Genomic DNA, 17518 nt, shown 5'->3' with positions numbered 1-17518 from the left:
AAATAAAGTTGCCAAAAATCTTAATCTTGAACCTCTTGTGGCTGCTTTTTTTTAAAGTGTAGCTAACTGGTATTGGAAGCTCACATTTCACCAATTATCTGTAAGGAATTACCTATCATATAAATGGACAAAATTCAAACATTAATGTGGCTGCTACTGCTGTTTTTAGCTATGCATTTTTTATAGATAAACATGTGTCACTCAGTCCCAGACAAACCATAAACACAAATCTATTTTTGATTATTTAACATCTCAACATGGCTTGCAGGCCTGCAGTTTGCATAATGCTAATTGGTGGAGTATACACTTCAATTTGTAGCTTCAGTGCAAATATAGAAGCAAACAGATATCAATATATCATGTCTTGGCTGAGTGGTTAAATTTAGAATAAGAGGAAAAATGTATACATTTGATTTTAAGCTGAACTATTTGCTCTGTACCTGGTTGTAGGCTGTTGTTCAAAGTATGTCTCTCTATATGGTCTCAGATGAAGGAGAAATGTCCGTTGGTCCTGAGAGAGTGCCAAACTGTCCTTCCTTTGCTGGAGGAACTGGAGAGGCAGATCTCAGCCTTTTACCAGACTGCAGAGCGTGCCGGCCACATCATCACCCAGCAGCACGACCAACACAAAAACCGGGTAAGAGCACATGATAGGACAGAAACCAGGGGTGCTGATGTGACACAAGCTTTGTCGCCAGGTTCGACTTCAGTTAAACAAGTTTAAATTTGCTTCACAACAACACAAAAGTGTGAATGTACAGAAGCCCATTTCTGGAAAAAAATATATAGCTATATAGTAAGCCATAATGATGAGAAAGTTTCCACTGACTATGACTTACTATTTCTAATTATAACATATCATCTCAAAATTGTGACTTGCTATCTCATGATAATGAGTTAATATCTCATAATTGTGACTTCTTATCTAATAAGATTGAGATACTATGTCCTAATTATGACGTATGATCTTAAAATTATGACTTACTATCTCATAATTATGACTTAGTATTTCATACTTGACTTCCTAGCTAATAATATTGATATATTTTGTCATAATTATGACTTATGATCTTATAATTATAACTTAGTTTCTCATAATTATGAGATCCTGTCTCATAATAAAGACTTGAAGTATTTCATTATTATGACTTCTTATCCTTTAATAAGTAGGTCCTATCTCATAATTATGAATCAGTATGTCAGAATTATGACTTGCTATCTCATACTTAAGAGACAACATCTCTTAATAATAACTTAGTATATCATAGTTATGACTTAATAGCTCATAATTGACTTACTTTCCTATGTCGAGTTTTGACTTAGCATCTCATAATTATGACATACTTTCTCATAATTATTATAAGACGCCAAGTCATTATTATGACATACTACATGGCCTTTTGTAAAGTAGTGGTAATGAGCTCCCATAAAAGTAAGTCATTTGCAGTGCAAGTACTTTTCCAAAAATAGCATGAGTAGCAGGTCTAATACTAAATATATACTGCTCTCTCTCTCTCTCTCTCTCTCTATATATATATATATATATATATATATATATATGTATTTATGTATGCATTTTGATATCATGTGGATGTGTTTTTTATTTTGTTTGTCCTCTCCAGGAGCTACTGTCTCAGCAGCAGAGCTGTCAGCGGTGCGTGTGTGTAGTGGAACGCAGTTATCTGGCCTTGCAAAGGGCGCTGTGCTGCACTAAGACTCTCTACAACTTCGACCCATCTCTGCTGCAGAACAGAGTGACCGAGCTTCAGACCACAGCCCAGGTCAGCCTGTAGAGCTTGACTTGACAGTTTATGAATCAGAAACAAACAGTACCTTACCTCATAGAGGTTACTACAGTGTGCATTTTATTAAATCATTTGTTTGTAGTTATCTTTGTCTTCGTTAATGTCTTGAGGAATCAATGCAGCTCCCATGTAAATATATACAGACAAAACATGGGGCTCAATGCAAGTGCAAACCTTGTACACCCATACGCTACACCCCTGAGCTGAACTATTACCAGAGTAAATGGAATAACAGAGAGCTCTGCCTGTAGGTGCTGATGCAGGAGGCACTGGAGTGGAGGAGGGTTGCGGAGGCCAACGGTAATCTGACCAGGAGGTTTGAGGAGTCCCGAGCTGAGCTGGAGAAGGCCCTGCGGGTGGGGCAGGCGTGTCTGAAGGAGAGAGGAGACCCAGCTGAGCTCTTCAGCAAACATAATGTACGCCTTTACACGCTTATGAGCAAAGACTGTCAGACTGTCCTGATTGGTTCATGCTTACTATTTACACACAGAGCGACAATATCCAAATGCTTACTTTTCATTATGTAGTTTGTGTTTCTATTCCTTGTCTGTGGAATCTAAAAGCCTAATACATGTTTTATGCTGTGTTCAGAATTGTTCGCTCGTTATTTAGTATTCACCAAGTGTGTGGTTTTGGGATCAACCAGAGAACAACCATGATTCAAAACTGTTGAGAATTTAGTGATGCTAAATAATTTCACTGTTTGTGTAAAATCTAAATAGAACATTTGAATATATCAGTTTTTCAAAAAGCAAAAAATACTGTAACATTTTCACGAATATATTCAGGTCTCATGTATTTTTTCTACAGATGTCATGGGCTCTCACTAGGTGTCATTTTCCCCCATTCCATTACCAATTGTGCTTTTCTCGTTAGGATTTTTTCGGAAGGCTGGACCAGAGAGTCTTGAATGCATATCTGAAGGCATGTGATGATCTGACTGATATCTTGCCAGAGGAGGAACAGCAGGGTCTACAGGAGTCAGTCAGAAGGCTGCACAAACAGTGGAAGGTCTGTCTGACTTCCTTTTAAAGGAACAGTTCTGTGAAAATCCAATTTACGCACTTGTCCCATTATTCCAAAGGATCTTAATCAGCCAAGACATGTCCACAGTCTACTTCTTTAGTTTTGCACTTAAGATGCAAGGCTTGTAGCTAACAGTGGAAGGTCATAGTCCAGGGGTCGGCAACATGCGTCTTTTCTACTGCCCTCTTGTAGCTCCACAGCAGAATACATTTTTTAGGTAAAAATAAAATAATCATCCTTTGTAGTAAAATAAAGCTCTGCTGATCGTTTTAACACAGATTTATGAATAAATGATTTAAATTCTGGACTTATTGTAGCCTGTAACTGCTAATTCACCAATTGATTCTGAAGGTTGGCACGCAGACTGCTGATCACCATAGCAACGCTGACAATCTCACCTAGCTAATAGCTAACAAAAAGGCAAAGAGAGTTAAAAGATTTAAGAAGAACATTGATAATTTGGAGACGAATGGACTTATTTGCATTTATAAGCACTCCAGCTGGTTTTCTGAAATGTTTAATCTGCAGCAAGAAACTGTAAAACACTAAAAAGTTGCAAGGCTGAAGTCAGCTCCTCATTCATCAGCTTCTCATTCAAATTCTCCCGTTCCACCTTAAATGGTGCAGTAGTTACATTCTGGCGCCCCAGGCATCATTTAAGGTGGAACAGGAACTTTCAAACAAGAAGCTTGCAAATGAGAAGCTGACTTCAGCCTCGTAAAAAGTCGAAAGCTGAGAGACATTTTACAAGAAACTATTTTACTTTTGTGGAAAAGTTTCCTGCTGGAGATGTGAGAAAAGCATCTATAGCTGAGCTACAGCTTAAAGCAGAGCAAAGTAAGTCTGCGTTTTCGTTTGTATTATGTTCTTTATCCTATACTAGTACATTATCACATACTTAGACATATTTACAGTCCAGATGGTAAAATGGACATAAAATGTTGTGGCTCCCAAAGTGGTTAACATTTGGGTAGCTGACCCCTGTCATAGTCCAACAAGTAGTACTCTGCAAACTGCATACTTAAATCATCACATACTTGCTTGTGCTGTTACTTAAAGGGCCCACATCCTCACTTTTTTAAATAAATAAGTTAAATATGGTGTGTAAACAGAGGTTTCGAAATGTACCATTCACTCTCAAACTACCACTATCAGTCCTAAAGGTACTGTAACAAAAATAGCCTAAGTGACAAAGACAGGTTGGGCAATGCCCATAGAAGAATTAATTACATTTTTTTTGGCTTAAATCAACACATCACAGGTGGACTTAAGGGGAAAAACAAATACAAGAAAAATGTAGGATGGCATTTTAACATCTACATCAAGTTCACGTTAAAAACCCTCAAACAGAATTGCTTATGTATTTTCTGACACTGTATGACATACTAGAAAATGTGCTTTTATGGCCACAGTAATAACCATTGGCCAACTTCAGTGCATACAATGGGCTACTGTTTAAAAAGCTGGTTCTATGACTATAAGGCTAGGGCTGGGTATTGTTCACAATTTTTTATACCAATGCCATAAACAATACTGGTACCCTTTCGATACAGATACCTTGGCAATACATTTTCCTATGCCTTCTTTAAACCCGCAGTGGATGCATCTTAAGCCAGAAATAATCGTATTTAGGGAATGGGTTTTGGGCAGTAGGGACCAGCATTACAGCTACTGAGTGCTGATTGGTTAGCATTATTGCTACTGAGGGTTGGTGGTTGGTTGGTGAGCTGATCACTAACTGAGTGAAGCTGTTTCTGCTCACTGTTTTCATGAACATACACAAGGCACTGTTATAAACTCCTATACCTGGAGTTCAAAAGTGCTCAGAAATATAATACTGGTGTTAAAATTGTTTATTCTGTTCTGTGTTCAGGATATAAATGCATTTTTCTATATAAAAATGATTAAGCATTTACAAACTATGATTTTGCTCAAATGCTCAAAATTAGCCCATTTATTTGGGGCTCACCTTGGAGCGCCCCCTAGTGTTTGACAAACCAGGTAGACGTTACAGAGTGTCAATTCTCCTCTCTACACAGTCTGTGGCAAAACGTCTTTTCTCAGAACAAAATAAGTGTTAACTCATGCTAGTTTAATGTAAGCTTGGCAAGACAGACAATACAAACTTTGGCGTTGATAACAGAATGCAACTAATCAGAAGTTGTATAAAACTTCTATATTTTTGCTCTAGGACACATTTAACGTCTAGTACCCAGCTAGTGTTCGCCTGCGCTATAGAACCCATTTTTGAAAGTGTAACTTGCTTTCCTTTTCTTAATTTTATGAAAGGTTAGTCAATAGCCACACATTCAGGCTGCTGCTGTGAGTCATTTGAGTCATTTCCATGAGTAGTTTTATGGTTCAATATGCTATAATGTTGATATTTCACTGTTTTGTGGGCACGAAACTCAGGACTGAATGTGCATAGGAGAAGCATTGTTAGCTAACATAGCTAGCTAACGTTAGCTAGCTAAGTTAGACGACCTTAAATTTGCGTTTGGTTTTGTTTATATACAACTTATATGACAATGGGCACGGTAGTAGGTGGGCACCAAATCTCTTACTGTTTAATATTTAAAAAACAGAAGTTAATAACCGTTGGTATACCATTAGCTAACCTAGCTAATGTTAGCTACTTAAGGAAATAGAGATTGTTAGCAAATTCTGTCTATCCTGTCAGATTAGCTAACTGGACCTCTCTGGTTGGACCTTGCTGTGTTTCATTTTTAAGTCTATAGCAACAATTTGTGACATGTAAGGTTGATAATAGCTTATATGTTCTGTTTCAGTTTCAGATAATACTATGGTAGCTAAAATACTGGATAAAAGCTGACGTAGTAATGTAGGTCCAAGAAATTAACCAACACAAATTTTATTCATTCAGGTTCTGTACATTATGCCAGACTTTACTAGCATTAAAGACCAATTTTCTTGTTTAGGATTATGTATAGTATAATGACAAATGTATAATAAAAATGTTAATAATAAAAATAAATAATTGAACGTTTATGTACAGTATAGAACTATTTCGCACTTTTGAAGCATGAAAAACCATTAAAAGTGGTTCCATACAGACCATTCTGTGGGGCCATATGAAACTCAGGACTCCGTTATTTAAGAGGAAAATGGAATTTTAATTGAGTCGTTCCTTTAACCCAAATCTCAACAGTTTTAAATTAGTTCTTACCTTTTATTCTGTTTTATTCTTACTTACATTTTGCTTTCTTACTTTTGCTCACCTATCACCAGGATATCCAGGCTGAAGCGCCTGTCCACTTGCTGAGGCTGAGAGTGGAAGCGGAGCGACGTATGGTGATGACATCACTGCAGGAGTGCAGGATAGAGCTGCAGAAAGAGGAGAAGGCCCTTTCCACAGCTGGCAGTGAGAGAGTGATCAAAGAACACAGGGTAGGTCTGTGAGAGAAGACAGGGTGTCTGTGGCTTCTTGATAAGTATTAAAATGTCTTACTCAAACACATGTAGTCTTAGATATAACAGTAAAGACACATGTTAACTGATTTATTTTTCTTTAACAAACCCATTTATGGTTGTGAGTTACTGGCATTGGCAGTTATTGGCATTAAAAGTCTTAAAAATGATTATAATTAACCTCAGCATGTCATCCTAGAGGAGAGTGAGAGCACAGGCTGAAAATGGTAAAGATCTAGTAGTGACACAAGATAGATGAAAAAGAATAGCGGAAAAACGAGAGGTTGTTAGACACCATACAGTAAACCGATGGTGCTAGAATAAGAGAGATCAACAGTGTTACAGCATGGCATTAAGGAAATTTGTTTGCATTTGCATGCTCAGGCTTATTTCAGACAGAAGGACCCCCTCTCTGTATGTGAGGGTAGACTAAAAACCATGGAACAGCTGTGCCAGAAACTTCCAGAAAATGACCCGATGCAGAAAGCTCTAATGGAGACCAAAGATCACCTGTCAGAGGTTAAAGATGAAGTGGAATATACTTACATGAGACTCCTGCAGCATCCAGACAAGTGGAGGGAGTGGCGCACAAGGTAAAGAGAACAATGGAGAGTGAAATGGACTAAACTGTATTAGATAATGAGAGGAAAGAACTGTCCCAGTAACCCTTGAAGGAAGATTCCTGAGATTTTATATGTGTATTCTCTGTTTCAGGTTTGGGGAGCTGTCTGGCTGGCTCTCCTCCCAGGAGGCCAAGCAGAGAAGTGGAGAGAGCTCCGCTGTGCAGGTAAACTGGGGCAGCAATCACTGAAACCATGGCAGTTGTACAACAAAGCTGGTCTTTATGACTGCAACCAAAATAAAAAAAAAGCTTGCTACAGGGGAACTGTTCAAAATTCCAAATGAGTTAGGGACGTGCTTATTGTGGAAACATTACGAACTGGTCATTACATCACTGGTCATGTACAATGTAGAGCTTGTGATAGTATTTTGAGCTATAACAGCAACAGAAAACTGGCACATCATCTCTTTGATGTCATGTTTACCTGCTGTACCACAGCAGCTACCAGCCAGAAACAGGTATCAGTGTCAGTTTCCTCTTTGCAGCGGTTAAGTCAATGTTGTGCACAGTAAAATGTCATGACAAACCAAAGCTCTGTAAAACCATGCCTGCGATAATCCATCTCAGTCAGTAGGTGTAAGCAGGTTCAGGTTTCAAATTTAGCAGTAACCAGTGCCTGTTGGACCTGATTGGGTTGGATATCAAAGCCATGGGTACAGATGGGGTTCAGGCTTAAATTCTATGCCCTTGCAGACTTCTACTCTCTTCTTCTTGTAAATCTGTCTATTCCCCTCCCTCTCCATCTGGTTGCAGCGTGGGGTGCTGAGGGCTCAGGTGGACACTCTGGACTGGGTGAAAGCTCGTCTGGCTGTACTGGAGGACCTGAGCACCGATGCTGAAGCGATCACACAGAGAACAGCACTGGATGATCTCTCCAACAAACTCAGCGCCCTTCTCACCTCTCTGGAAGAGGTGAGGGCATTTTGCATGTGCAAACTAGAATAAACTAGAATAGGAAATACACGCATCAGAATAAGATTGGTCAAGTAAGATGTACTATATGTACAAATGTTTGAAGACACCTGCTCATCCGATGTGTCTTTGAACTCAGGGATATTAATAGGGAATTTGTCCCCCTTTTACTACAGTTGCAGTAACAGTCTCTTCTCTTCTACAAAGGCATTACAGTAGATGCTGGGACATTTCTGTGAGGATTTGATTGCATTCAGCCTCAGGAACATTAGTGAGGTCAGGTACTAATGTTGGAAAATCAGTTCTTCCCAGTCTTCCCAAAGGTATTGGATGGAGCTCCATCACTCAGAGAAAGCGGTTCTACTGCTCCACAGCCCAATGCTGGGGGTGCTTTGTACCCCCCTTAAAGCCCTTGGCATTTGGCATGGTGACATTAGGCTCATGTGCGGCTGCTTCAGAGCGTCCCATTCTATTCTGTGTGTTCTGTTCTGTGTCAGTAGTGACCGCACCTTAGAATAGCTGCATTGAGCAGTAAGAAGGGATGTCTTAATACTTTTGGATGTATAGTGTTTTTGAGCAGGTGAGGAGTTAACTTTCTGGCTTTGTGTTGTTCAAAGTTGTATACGTGTGAGCAAAAGAAAGACTACTGAAGCTAACACACTCTCTGTGTCTCTGTGTGGTAAGGACATGTCATTAAATGGACACAGTGAGAGTGGACAGGAGGAAGTGCAGCAGAAGGAGGAGTTGCTGCAGCCACAGGAGCTCAGCAGAATCCTGAATGCAGAGAGTGCAGCAGAGGCCAGACAGCTGCTCCTGGTTCACCAGGTGGGGGCACCATGGCAAAGATCTACTGTGTAAACACTATTAATGAAAAACCTAATATAGTTAAATGAATGAATGCATCTGTGTTTTGAGCAGCAGAAGCTAAAGATCCAGCGGAGGAAAAAGGATGTAGAGCTGCAGGGGCTCTGCACTCGTCTTTATGGTACACCGGTGCTGGGTGACGAAAGCAAAGAAGAAAGCAGCAGGGCAGCTCAGGAGGAACGTCTGCAGGTGCAGCTACAAGCTTTATTAAGATCTAGAAAAATAAAAAAGTTGAGGCTGAGAAAAGACTGAAAAACACTGATAAGTCACTACTACTACATTAGTACAGTTCTAAATCCCTTCCACTTGGCTGACATTCCATCTTTCTGTTATGGTATGATCATGCCTGTGTCATTCCTTTTTGTTTTTGTGTTTCAGGCCACTGTGCTTGCATGGCAAGACTTTGAGCAAGACAGAGAGGCTGTGTGGCAGTTTGTGTGCAGCGCCACTTCTGTCCTGCAGAGGGAGCGCATCTTCAGCAGTCTGGAAAATCTCACTGCTGAACTTGATCATGTCAGAGTAAGAGCACTGACAGTATTGCATAGTGATAAATATAAAATCATTAAATAAAATCCTCACTTGACATTACAATCTATCGATAGCACAGAACAGAAACTATGCTCACTTTGTAATGAAACATATAGTTAGTCAGTCTTCTTTAAATACTGATGAAATCCAGAATATGCTTCATTTTATTGCCCTCTCCTAATCTGCATTGTTTTCTTGTGCCTGTGTTTATGGATTAGCAATTCCCTGTGTGTCCATTTTGTGAATATGGCACATGCCTGCTTTTATGTGTGTACAGGAGCTACACACACAGACAGGTGTGCTCACCAGTCAGGCCCAGTCACTTGTGAAAAAAGCAACTGAGATCCAGCTGGGTGCCCAGAATCGTTCCCTTCTGCACGATCAGGCCCAGGCTGCTCAAGAGAGAGTGCAGGAAATACAAATCTGCCTTGAGAAAATGTAAGATTGCTTTGGAACAAATACTTGAGCCTGTGCTGATGATTCCCTTTTACTGTTGGTCACTTTGTATTGATATTTTTGTAGGGGTAATGGCTGTGTAATGTTTGAGGCAACTTGAAAGCCCAGAATAGTTAGTCACTTATCAGATCATGCTAATAGAGGCTTTTCATGTCATTGTTTGTTACATGTCTCCCTTTATCTCTCTGTTCATGCAGGACATCGGAACTTGAGCAGATGCAAGCACTGTGGAAGCATTTTAACAATGAGTCAGAAGCTTTTTCCTGCTGGGTGTGTGAGAGAGAGAAAGACCTGGAGGCTGTGGACCTCAACTTTGCCCCTGTGGATCAACAGCTTCAGACTGTAAAGGTAAACAGACCTGGAACAGAAAAAAGGTGACTGTTCGGTATTTATTACACACACACAACAAAACTTTGCCTGAAAAGTAAAGTTTAAAGGACTGGTTCAGCAAGAAAAAGTTGATCTGTAGATGTAGTTGATCTGTAAAGATGTATCTGATGTCTGAAGTTAGCTTCTTTAGTTTTGCACTGGAACTGTGAGGATAGTTTACATTTATGCATTTGGCTTCTCTAAAGTGGCTTACAGTTTAGTTGTACAGATGTAGATGAGTGTACCATTTGGAATCTTGTCCAAAGACTCTTATTGGTGTTGTGGGGAGGGCTTGTCTGGGCAGGGAAATTAAACCCCCAGTGTGCTGTGGCATGGCTTATACACCATGATTTTACATCATTGAGCTTGCCTCAGACTAAATCAGATTGTAAGGTAATTTCTAAAAGACTTGCTTATGTGGGTTCTGGCACTATATGACATACTGTTATCTATAAAAATGCTAATAAAAGGGGCATAAGCTCTAGTGCGAAAATAAAGATGCAGACTTTGGACATTGTAACGGTTATTACAATTTTAATCTGCTGATAAATATGATTATTATTGCTAAAAAGGAGGTCAGGGTAACTTGGATTTTGTTTAAAGTCTACAGACCAATGCAGGGAAGAGACAGACACTCGTGCCGAGGATGCTTCAATCAAAAGTAACTTTATTGGCTAAATATGACACTACAGTTGGATAACTTGGTTAATAAACAAAAGAAAAGAAATAAAAAAACAAGGGAATGGCTCAGGTAATGTAACTTATTTCACAGTGTAAAATGGTATGCAAAGGTGGCTGAGGGCGCTCCTTGGGAAAGTGACTCGGGCCTTAAGGACAAAGGATCTATAGAGCAACTTAACCTAAACTAGCATATATCTAAAAGAGAATTCTTATCGAATAAAATAGCGTCGAACCTTGACTGCACAAATGAAAGATAGCCAGCCTTACTTTGAAGTCAGGAGACAGGACTGCGGGTCCTCGAAGATGGGTCGCTTGAGGATCGGCTGGAGCTCGCACGCTGGGCGTTTCTTCGCTGGCCCTGGAGTCTTGGTGGGACTTCGCACAGGCGACGCGCTGCAATTGATGAGCGACTTCGGCGTCTCGCCTGCCCGAGGATGAAGCTTGGAACCAGGGCAGTCTTCTGGCGAGGATTCAGTTCGCCGGTCGAGGCGCGGCTCTGGCTGGGCTTCAGAGTCTCTGGGCTTCTTCTTAGGGCTGTTTGACGATGGAGCTTGGGACCAGGGAGTCTTCTGGCAAGGATTCGGTTCGCCGGTCGAGGCGCGGCTCTGGCTGGGCTTCAGAGTCTCTGGGCTTCTTCTTAGGGCTGGGGAGTGCAGTCAAATTTCGAGGCTGCTAACCTGAATCACTACCTATCTTCGTCAGAGCTGAAACTTGAAGAAATTCCTTACTTGGCCATGTAAAGAAATCTTCACTTTCTTCTCTAAGGTTGGGTTAAACTTAAAGGTATAAACAAAAGACAAACTACACGAACAACAAAATATCCAGATCTGATCTAAGCGTTCTAAATTTCTAAACTTTCTTTCTAACCGCGGTTGGCACAGACTTGTGGAAGTTTCTCCTTGTTCTCTGGAACGCGAGCTCGAACTAACTGGAACTGGCGTGCGTGCCGGTTTTACCCGGCTGTTGGCCCCTCCCTTCGGGGCTGGAGCGAAGGTGGTGACAGGTTTTCTTACCTAGCGGGTAATTAGCTATTCCTAGTTCTCGATTCTGATTGGGGTGGTTTCTCTGTGAGCGCCTTCCCAGGGAACTCCCTTCTTTGTTCCCTCTAGGTTTGAAAAGTTTAGTTAGAATAAATCAAAAGTTTCAGATCATTGAATTAAGTTCCAAAATCCACACAGACAATTAACATTTGTGCGTCAACCTACAGTTTTTATCCACATTACCTGAAAACAACTATTGTAAAGGCAGAAATAGTCTTACAGGTAACCCTTTGGGTGTCTTTTCATGGCAGGAGATTTAACACAGTAAAAACATCACTTCAAAGAATAAAATCATGTAAACAAGAATAGTAAAATAGAAGGCTAGATATAATAAGTGAAAAGAAAACCTAGGTGCATGCTTAGTGTTCTAAAACCACTACTTTAAATGGTTATTTCAGTACCTTTCAGACAGTTATCCTACACATTCCTAACGTCTGGTAAAAGAAAGGAGAATACACACTTTAAGTAACTGGGTACACAAATACAAGCATCATCTCTTGCAAATTAGATAGGATTGATAGTCAAACATGCATATCAGTGAGTGTTTCTGGGGTCCTTTGTGAGCAACAGTCCTTACAGCGGTGATGTGGTAATTCTTGTTTTCACACCTTGGGGTGCTGTGGGTCCATGTTGAGATCCTCGGGGGATTTAGAAAGTTTTAAATTTTCAGTTCAGATTGTCGTAGCAGTCCCGTTCTTGGTATGTCTAGTTTAGTCCTAACGAATGGTTGCAGTTTGGAGTGGATATATACCTTAGAAATGTACTTTCTGTTACTTAAAGATAAAGTTGTCCACAGGACTTTGGAGCGCCATATGCCACATTCCAGAGGGGGGTGCTCTGTTGCCCCCTGGGTCAAGGGAGAGGGGTGCTGGTTCTTGATTCAGCCGTAAATTTGACTGAGTTTGGGGTTGGGAGTGTTAAGTCGACAGATTTACACTTTCAACTCCAGACTCGCTGGAGCCGAAAGGCCCTTAGCTTTTGGGTAAACACTCATCTTGAAGTAAAGTTTCAGCTAGTGTTCGCTACAACATCTAACATGTCTTAGCTGATTGACCACATTTAGGATAAGGGGAAAGCTTACATTTTTGCCAAACTCTTTCTTTAAAGTATTGTGAACTACTGTGAACTAAAGTATTGTGTACTGCACCTGTTTTCATGGACATCTTTGTTTTTCTTCTCTCAGGCAATAGAGGCAGGTTTAGAGGAGAGAACGAATGTCTTGAGCCAGCTGGAGATGGAGTCCCATGCCCTGATTCGTTTCATAACTCCAGGGGAAGCAGAGCGCATAAAAGCTTGTTTAATTCAGATTAGCAGGTACTGGGAAGAGCTTAAGAACAATGTGAAGCAGCGAGGGGTGGAGCTTCAGGTTAGCTCTTCTCATAAAATGAAGTTGACTGAAGATCTGGATGAGGTACTTCTACATAAGTCATTTATATCTATGTGCTTATACTGTTTTAAGTCCATATTTATTAAGGCAGTATCCCAACAATGGTTATTTGTTTTGTTTTTGTAAGGTGAAAAATCTGTTGAAAGAGCTTGCAGAGAAGTTAAACAAGCCAATTACTTCTTGCTCATCATCATCAGGAACATACCAAGCTCTGCATGAACATGTGGTATGTTTTTATGTGCTGGAGAAGTTTTGTAGAAATGCTGGACGTATAAAAAGTTGGATGACATTATTATAGCCTGTAAATATATTCATTTTTTTCTATTTTTTATACGTTATTTGCTTGTGTGCATTTCCTTTCCTTCCAGGATGTCTGGCAGGCTCTGAAGCAGCTGGAGCCCAGGCTGGTGTCACTGAGCCTAGGCTTGAGAAGGCTTTCTGATGGGGGTCGGGTGGAGAAAGAGGTGGCAGAACTCCAGCAGACTCATACACAGTGCACAACAGATGCTGCCAGCAAACAAGCCATGTTGGAAGATCTGCTTACTCTGTGGCAAAAGTAAGCTCTCATTTGATCTATTAGTCTGTCTCCTGAAGTTGGCAGGTAAATGTTAAAGCAGGATCACTCCTTTCATGTGCAGTCACTCCCCTCATGTGCAGTGCCAGCCCTTATTCTATTAAAGAATGTGGCATGAAGTAGAGCATAGAAAGATAGATAAAATAAGTAACGGTATTGTGCAGCTACTTATTTGTTTTCTCGGTATGGCTTTTCTTTTGCCAGGTATGAAAGGGATTTCTCAGTGCTACATGGCTGGTTGGACAGGTGTGAGTATCTCTGTAACTCTGGTACTCCGTATCTGACCACGGATAAGGCCAAGCTTCATAGCCAGCTACAAATGCTGCAGGTAATTTATCACATAAGAACATGGAAGCTCATACTTGGGGTGGAGGAACTGGGGTATTTCTGAATGTTTTCCTTTAATGCTGGCACTTATGAGAGCTTCTAGAAGAGCTTGTGGCTGAGGCATCTCCTCATTGGTTGTCTTAATTTGTCTAAAACTTAGTGTGGTGTCAGTTTTAGATGACTTGCCTTTGTGATTCATTGCTAAATCCATAACCTGTCCAGGACCTGCAGTCTGAGGTCCCCTCTCAGGAGTCTTTGTTGGAGAGGCTGGAAACCCAGGCTGAGTCACTGTACCCCACAGCATTGGAGGAACGAGTAGGAGAACTGACAGAGCTTCACTGCAGCCTGGAGGAGAGATGGTGCTCCCTCAGTACAAACATACCCCTTAGGTACATACTCAAGCCTTGCTGTTATCTTTTTAGCTATGTAAATAATAATCCAACTCAATGTGAGGAATGCTGAAGGTGTCTGAATAGGGCAGTTTAAATAATTGCATATTTCAGACAGTAATATTTTTATTGATTTCCAGGATTCAAGAACTTCAGACACATCAAACTCAGCTGGAGCAGTTTAACCAGGCTCTGATAACCCTTATCATGTGGAGTGAGAACTTCCTTGGGGAGCTTAGAAGCAAATCTAAAGTCTCCATCACTGACTTGACATCTGTTGGTACCCAGATCAAGGTAATGGATATTCTTTCGACAAAATAATTTGATTTACTGATCCCTTAAAGGAATGCTTCACAAAAATGTAATTTGCAAAAATTAGTGTAAATATAGTCAATTAGCCATGCTTGGTTTCCAATGTTATGAGGCACTAGGGCTGCAATCTTTTTGGTTAACGTCTTTTATTTTAGACTTGTAGCTCCAGTCTAAAACTAAAAAACAGAAGATAATTCAGACATCAAACATGAGGGGAAGTTTGTTTATTTTTCGATGAACCATTACATGAGGGGCTCATTTACTCATACTCTTCAACATGTACAATGTATTTCAAGAGATATTGAAGGGTAGTATGTTTATTAAGGCTGAACTATGTATGATTTTGGGATTTGGAGACCTCTCTGTATGTTCCATTTTCCTTTATACAGGGTGATGAGTCTCTTCTCCAGACCCAGAGAGAAGCAGTAGATGGCCTGCAGCAGCACATCAACGCTCTTGGTCCCTCTTTAGCTCCTGAGGACCTCCAACGGCTGCAGGTCAGGAAGGAAGACTGTCTGCAGCCTTTCTGTGAGGCACAGAGCCTTCTGCAGCGCCGGAGTGAGGCCTTAGTTAAACTGGAGACTTTCCTGGTGACCTACAGATCAACCACCAACTCACTTCAGACCCTCCAGGGAGCTGTTGAAGGGCGGGACAGCTGGGACCAAGCCAAGGCTGGGCAGCTCAACCAGGAACTAGGGCAGCTTGCCCAGGAGTTAGCCTCCCTGGAGATGCAAGCTGTAAGTTTGGACAGCTCTCTTAACAAGGCATACCTGCACCTGCACGGGACTGGGGGAGAGCGGACGTCCTGCCGGCGGCTAGTGGATGAGCTGGGATCAGGTCTGCAGGGGCTCCAGAGGATATTGGGGACGAGGCAGAGTGAGGCAGATGCTCTAAAAGCAATGTGGAACTCCTTTAGAGGGAGAAAGGAGCTGCTGCTGAGGAGCCTAAAGGAGTTGGAAGAGAGGACCAGGAGAAAGTGGCTTACAGAGCCCAGCATACAGAGCTTTCAGCATAGGTACTGCCTCTTTGCCTCTTATACCTCTGCTGCCTCTTTATATCCCCTCTTTACCAGATAAGAGAAGAAAACAGAAACTTCTGCTGATCCCTAAAAGGACATTCTGTTGGTCCAGAGTAGCAGTATGTGAAATACAGTGTGCAGGTGCAGTATAAAAGAACACACTCTCAAGCAACAGCAAATGCAGCTGCAGCAGATTAACAATTTATGAAAAATTAAAAGAATTTAATTTATTAAGAAAGTAAGTTCAGTTATCTAAGAAATTGAAGTGGCATATTCCAGACTAAATACCCTGGAGTAATTACATAAAGCATACAAGGAAACTGATGCTGTGGAATTGAAAAAAATAAACTCTAAAGAAATCGATAAAAAGTATTTATATAAAAGACTTAAAAAAACAAAGCTTAAGGCAAGACTTAAAAGTATAAATAGCGAGAACAGCCCTCAAACTGGGAAAGAAGTTATTCTTATTGGCTTACTCCCAATATCTACTTTCTTTGGTATCAACACTAATACTAGCATTAGAGATAGTTACCATTGTGGTAAAAATACAAAATATAAACCGTCATATAAAAAGTCTGGGTGCCTCTAGTAAAATTTCAATTTTTGTTTTTTAAGTGACATTAGGTCAACATATCCTCAACACAGAACACACTGCTGTTTATTTCCTGAATTAAACATATTCAGAAAAAATAAAATATAAAATGTGGCCTCTGCAAATGTTTTATACTTTAAATTTTATTAATTTTGTTTCATGTAGAGGATGTGTGAACTTATTTTCTCATCAACAAAAGATGTCATTTGACTTGGGATGTTGAAAGTTTTACACTTGTAAGTTTATAGATCCATCAAATTCAGAATTTGATTTGATACAATACAGTGGTGGGTCGATTTGATATGTTTTCTTACTTCAGTCATTTTCTTACATTAATATTTTTCAATTTATTAAAGCATTCACCATTATAAAAGTACAATGTTTTAAATCACAGTTGAACTTCATAGTGTTCTGATCTAATTATTTAGCTACAAGCTAAAATGTTAGCCCCAAGTTAACATATTTATTAGGTTAATAACCACAAGCTAGTTACAATTAGGGCTGCGACAAACGACTAATTTGATTGTCGAATAATCTATTGATTACTGAAACGAATAATCGATTATTCGGATGATGAATAACTACATTACCAAATAACTTTTATGTAGCTATAGGCTTTTAAATTTAGCTTGAGGTTGTTTTATGCATTTGCTTACTAACAATGAAGACAATAAAGATGAATACCATTCAAGAATTCACTGTTTTAATTAACTTTCCTGCTAATACAAAAGATAAAAAAAGAAAACTCCAATGTATTTTTCCTGTCAAAATGTATAACCAAGGATGTGCAAAGCAGCAGCAATAAAATAAAACTAAACCAGTTTTTTTTTAATCAAGTACATAAAAAAAACAATCTAAATTTAAATGTTAAATTTAAACAGTGCAGTCTGTGCTCTGTGCATTCTGCTGTCTGTCTAAACAAAAAGCAACTAAGTTCTACAGCCATAGGTTTTCAGTGAAACGGAGGACAGTCAGCATCTCTCCGTGCTCCTGTGAGAGACTGGCTCTCCTCTCAGAGCGGATTCTCCCCTCAGCAGAGAAGATGCGCTCTGATAAAGCGGATGATAACGTGACGAATGTTTGTGGCAAACTTCTCTATGAACAGTTAAATCTGAACGATTTTGTATAAACATTTCATTTCAACGGTAACCCTTTAACCTAAACTGTTAGCGAGTGGTGCCAAGCGT

The 17518-nt window shown here is 40.2% G+C and overlaps 1 protein-coding gene across 1 annotated transcript in view; it reads left to right on the top strand.

The window, feature by feature from the left end:
* syne1a (spectrin repeat containing, nuclear envelope 1a) overlaps positions 1 to 17518 on the top strand; it is a 174693-nt gene that overhangs the window by 40445 nt on the left and 116730 nt on the right. Inside the window, 20 exon segments of the mRNA XM_036582013.1 lie at positions 488 to 637; positions 1623 to 1781; positions 2057 to 2221; positions 2682 to 2816; positions 6081 to 6239; positions 6645 to 6853; positions 6975 to 7047; positions 7636 to 7794; positions 8479 to 8619; positions 8713 to 8847; positions 9037 to 9177; positions 9464 to 9624; positions 9840 to 9990; positions 12916 to 13143; positions 13247 to 13345; positions 13488 to 13675; positions 13898 to 14021; positions 14243 to 14409; positions 14550 to 14703; positions 15111 to 15736. Of these exon segments, the coding sequence (XP_036437906.1) occupies positions 488 to 637; positions 1623 to 1781; positions 2057 to 2221; positions 2682 to 2816; positions 6081 to 6239; positions 6645 to 6853; positions 6975 to 7047; positions 7636 to 7794; positions 8479 to 8619; positions 8713 to 8847; positions 9037 to 9177; positions 9464 to 9624; positions 9840 to 9990; positions 12916 to 13143; positions 13247 to 13345; positions 13488 to 13675; positions 13898 to 14021; positions 14243 to 14409; positions 14550 to 14703; positions 15111 to 15736 (3524 nt within the window).

Source organism: Colossoma macropomum, unplaced genomic scaffold (genome assembly GCF_904425465.1).
Source record: "Colossoma macropomum unplaced genomic scaffold, Colossoma_macropomum, whole genome shotgun sequence".
Taxonomy (NCBI): Eukaryota; Metazoa; Chordata; class Actinopteri; order Characiformes; family Serrasalmidae; genus Colossoma; species Colossoma macropomum.
Note: the sequence above shows the minus strand (reverse complement) of the source record. Positions and strands in the feature narration are given on the sequence as shown.